The sequence below is a fragment of the Vanellus vanellus genome (genome assembly GCF_965231255.1).
Source record: "Vanellus vanellus genome assembly, chromosome: 10".
Lineage (NCBI taxonomy): Eukaryota > Metazoa > Chordata > Aves > Charadriiformes > Charadriidae > Vanellus > Vanellus vanellus.
Genome location: NC_138915.1, coordinates 7,787,245 through 7,792,195, shown reverse-complemented (window position 1 = coordinate 7,792,195; position 4,951 = coordinate 7,787,245). Strand labels below are relative to the sequence as shown.

Genomic DNA, 4,951 nt, shown 5'->3' with positions numbered 1-4,951 from the left:
CAACCTTAACCCTAACTGTAGAACACACCATCCCGAGTCAGCTTTTGTTCTGGGTGTCACTTGAAGCAGGACCGTACTTCATCCTTTGTGCTGACTGGAGACTAAGAAGTCTCCATCCTAGGAGACCTCACATCGTTCAAAGCCTATTTTCAAATTTCAAAGTCTTTGACTCCTGCTTGGAAAAAACTTCCTAATTTTTATGGAGACAACCTGGGGTTATTCAGGGCTTGGGATGCTCCCAGAGGAACCCTGAGGCCCTTGCCTGGCTGGACTGCGCTACCACACTTGGAAAAGGGATTTGCATAATGGAGTTGTGTCCACTCATTCCTCCTGCCCTCCTCAAGTATTATATGCCACCTTATAACTGCTTAACTGCCTCTGGGCATAGGCTTCTGCAAACAGGCTTCAGATCAGCAGGTGATCAGCAGTGAACAAGACCAGCGCTGCTTGAGTTAACCTGAACACGTGCTGACCCAGCCTGGTATTAAATCGGCACATGACTGGTGCATCCCAGCCTGCCAGGTCTGGAGCAGAGCTCACTCCCTCCCTTACACCTTATTTTCCCAAAGAAAGGAAGGATACATCCTTAGGCTAAGCAGACCTGAGTTTTCCCAGTCAGGGTTATAAAGCCAGATGGAAAATCTTTATTGATTATAGGAAGTCTTCCATAATAACTGTGGGAGATGAAGCATCAAAGTATCTTGTTCATTGCTCATGTTATTTTACAATACTTGGTAGAGTAAGAACATCCTAGGAGAAGTATTTTAGTTCAAATCAATAACATGGTATTTAATACCAAGTAAAGCAACAAAGATGTGGGCTATAGAGCACTGTTATTATATCACACAAGAGACATAATATTATTTCCCAAACAAGGTACTTTACACAACAATTCTTAATGTTATCTTTATCCAAGTCCTTAGTGGTCAGTGCATTCAAAACAATTTGTCCTTATTCACATTTTACAACTCCAAACACTGATACTGTTTTGCAGAACGGGTTAGTTCAGATGTGCAGTTGTATCCACTTCAAATGATCACCAATTGTAATGGTAGCTTTCAACTAGATATTTGTACTCATTAGTGGTATAATACGCAGGCAGTTTTTGTTTTCAGTAGTTTAAAGAAGGGTCAGATTTGATGTTCTTGTTATCAGGCAGTATCTGTTAGGACAGTGTAATTCTGTACAACTGCAGCTTTCCGATGTTCAACAGGAGCTAAGACAAAGCTACAGCCAAGCCTGTGCTGGCTACCTTTGTCAGCCTGTCTGCAGCCTGTCCGGATGCGCAGCAGCACAATCCCCAAGCCTTGCATCGGAGTTGTTCCAGACTGTCTTGGAACAGCATGTCTCAGGCTGCTGCACGTTTTGGACACATTTAAAATAACAAAATGAACAGGCACAGAGCTTACTTTTGTAACGATTTCTTTGTTGTACAGTCGACCTATTGTTCCAATACATTTATGGAAACCTTACACATTTGAAAACTACCAAAATAAAAAGACAGGTATCTAAAGGTGCGCTGAACTCAGGAAGGCACCCAGTGAAGATTTTCCCAAAAGTAAATATTCTGGCTGGAACAGCTTGGTCATAACACTGGGTCTGTAGAGAACAGTAGTTCGAGCAAAGTGTCCGGTGCCACTGGAGTTACTAAAACTGGTACCAGAGTATCACCTATGACAGAACACTGGGTCTGTAGAGAATGGTAGTTTGAGCAAAGTGTCCAGTGCCACTGGAGTTACTAAAACTGGTACCAAAGTATCACCTATGACAGAGGGGTACTCATCCTCCAAGCTGGTTGCAGCACATTGCCCTTCAATGCTGTCTGCTACTTCTGCCTTGTTGACAGATCTGCGATAGCTCCTGGTAGCTTTCTCCTGTCTCCAAATACCCAGCAGATGTGCAGCGTTTCACTTGAACTGGTTATCAATCAGGGTTCCTTTCATCTTGGCTTTCTTGGCTTCCAACTCAGCCTGATTAAGAAAATTAAGACAGAATGAAATAACGTCTGGATACATTTCCCTTCAGCACCAATGAGGTTTGGTCTTTTTAACTGACCATTGCAAGCTTTTCACACCAGGAGCAATAGTAGCTCAAGTCCTTTGCTGACTCCCTCCCAGCCCTGAGGTTCAAAATGAGGACCACTTTTACAATCATAAAAAGCCCAAGACACACTTCACAGGAGACAACTTCATAGATTCTGTCCTCAGGTGGAAGCTGAGCATCCCCCCCCCATCTACTACTCTCCTGTCACAGCAGGCAAAATCAGCTGTGATGTTCTTGCCATTAATTTTTCAAGTGATCCTTCCAGTAGCAGCTGAGCTGGCAGGTCCTCCACAAGAGCCTTAGCTTGCCCTGACGCCTTATGGCAAAGACCTGCTCTGCCAAGCAGGCTTGAGGGCACAGCATTAGGGGTGCTTTGGTTGGCAGAGCCATGGCCTGGTTTCCCCTCCCCTTGTTCCTCATCCAACAGGTCATGGAAAGTCTCCCTGCAAAAGCTCTGCTGGCTGCTCTTCAGTTAGCTCTATCGGTAATTGCAAACAACTTTAAGCTCAGGAGGACTAGAAGAACATCTCTATAAAACCTGTAAAGGAAAAGTCATCCTCACAAAGCTACAAGTTACCTATGACTTTACCAGGACCTCTCTATATTTGTAGTCTATCTGCAAGATAGCTTTGGTTTACAAAGCGAACAGATCTCAGGGATACGTGTTCAACATTGAAGGAAACACTCACCAATTCCTGTAACCTTCTTTTGCTCATGCCTTTGCGTTCCAGCTGTTTCTCAATCACTTTTGCATTCTGTGCATAGGAGTCTGCAATCTCCCTCTGAAACACATGCAGCGTCACTTTGCAACAGCAAACCCCACAGTAACAACACCTCATCCAAATGGTGAGATTTGCAAAATTTTGCAAATTTTTTTTTTTTTGCAATAAAAAAAGAATTGCAAAAATTTGCAAAAAATTTGCAAAAACACTGTCTCTGATCAGTGTCTGAGAAAGCTGTCTTGTTCAGATGTCACTGTCCCTAAGGACAGACAAAACTCACCGCTTCAATCTCCTCCTCCTCTTCATCAATTGTGGAGACTGTGACAGAACTGAACTTGCCCATGTCTTTGGTCCGTTTGGTCATCATCACCTGGGTGACAAGCAGAGTATTTTGTTAAACCTTGGCAACTGTTGTGCCATTAGGGAACACTTCCCCTTCCAGACCTTTTAATGCTTCTCGTGCAAGTCATTAAGATTACCTAAACTCTGTGGGTGGCAAAGGAGAATTATCCCCAGGGATTTCTGGGCTTAAAGCTGCCATGATCAGAAGCAAACTTACTCACAAACTCACTAATAGATGAGCCAGATTTTGAGAATCACTGTGCACACTACCAATCTGACCTACTTATAAATGGAAACTTTCTGGTAACTAAGCCTAAACATCAGGCACAGTCTAGATTTCCAAGTTTATTTTGCTTTCTTTTAGTGCTAGGACTCCAAGCTGCAGTGACCTCTGTAAAGGAAAACTTAAGGCATAGAGGGAGAAGACACCAAACCGAGTTACTCTTTAGAGGTCCTTTTCTTTCTTTTTCCTCCTCTCTGCCCTCACCATTGAGTGATTTTACTCACCACACCCTTTTGAAAAACAGAGATAGCCTTCTTACTTCTCTAAAACTGATTACCTTTTTGGGAGGTTCTTGTTTCTGAGTATATATGTTTGTTTTCCCAAAACACTGGCCAAATTTGACCACAGCACCATCAACAATGAAGGTCACAGGAGCATTTTTCTGTTGGTGTTGATAAAAGAGCAGCAGTCCACACCTGGAAACAGAAACACATGCTGCTGTGAGGCAACCCAGATTCGGGATTCCTACGGTTACCTCTCAAACAGACTGTAAAAATCACTGAAGGCCACTCACTTGCCACACTTCTTCCTGAACTGCCGCTCTATGCCTTCTGGTCTGGGGGAGAGAGGAAGAGCTTGAAAGGAGCGTGCAGACAGTGGGGGCTGGTGCCTGGCCGACGGGCCCCAGCCGGCCGAGGAGACACGGCCGGACCCGGCCAGCCCCTTCCCCGGGCCGTGGAGGGGCTCTCAGAGGAACGGCGTCGGGGGGGGCAAAGGCCGTGGCCCGGCCTGTCCCACCTGCGCAGGAAGACGCTCTCCTCCTCCTCCGCGTTGCAGAACTTGTGGGCGTGCTTGGCGGCGTCCATCACCCGGGCGCGGTCCCGCGGCCGCATCGGCAGCTTCTCCAGCTGGCAGTCTGCGGGGCGGGGACGGGGACGGGCTGGCGGCGGGACCGGCACGGGCACCCGGGCCCTCAGTGCCGCCGGGCCCGAGGCCTACCCCGCGGCCTGTCCCCCGGGCCCGCAGCGTTACCCGCGGCCTACCCCCCGCCCCGCGGCCTGCCCCGGCCCCGCGGCTCACCCAGCACCAGCACCATCTGCCCGCACAGGCAGTAGTAGACGTGAAGCGGCTTCTCCCCATCGTCGTACTCCTCGCGGTCGCGGGTGTCGGAGCAGACGACGGAGCGGGACACCACCTTCGGCATGGCGGCGGCGGGGCGCGGCCTCCCCGCCGGCCCGGCCCGGCCCCCGCGGCAGCGCGGCTCCGCCCGCCGATCCCGAGCTTAAGAAACAACGGCTATTGGTGCTCGCTTCGCCGTTTGTTTTTTGGTTTTTTTTTTTGTTTGTTTGTTTGGTTTTTTTTTTGTGTTTGTTGTTGTTGTTGTTGTTGTGTTTTTTTTTTTCCACATTCTCAATACGGAGTCGTTTCTCCTGCGGGGGTTAGTGGGGGCTGTGGTGTGGACGGGGGATGCTAAGGGCACCCTGCTTCCAAGCCTGGTACAGCACTGTATGGTAGCGCATTAAATGCAAATTACAATGGCAAAATATAGGCCTTATGTCATTTCTCATAACAAACGAGCCAGGCTGAGCTGGGCACAGAGGGGCTCTGAACCACAGGGAGA

At 47.9% G+C, this 4,951-nt stretch overlaps 1 protein-coding gene across 1 annotated transcript; it reads right to left on the bottom strand.

Moving 5' to 3' along the window:
* Positions 1-627: 627 nt before the first annotated feature.
* Positions 628-4,554, bottom strand: STEEP1 (STING1 ER exit protein 1). The gene is made up of 7 exons (XM_082488377.1): positions 4,411-4,554; positions 4,129-4,246; positions 3,905-3,946; positions 3,668-3,806; positions 3,046-3,135; positions 2,733-2,825; positions 628-1,970 (listed from the first exon to the last, which is right to left on the bottom strand). The coding sequence occupies exons 1-7, from the start codon at positions 4,532-4,534 to the stop codon at positions 1,908-1,910; spliced, it is 669 nt and encodes a 222-aa protein (XP_082344503.1). The 5' UTR covers positions 4,535-4,554; the 3' UTR covers positions 628-1,907.
* Between the last annotated feature and the right edge of the window lie 397 nt (positions 4,555-4,951).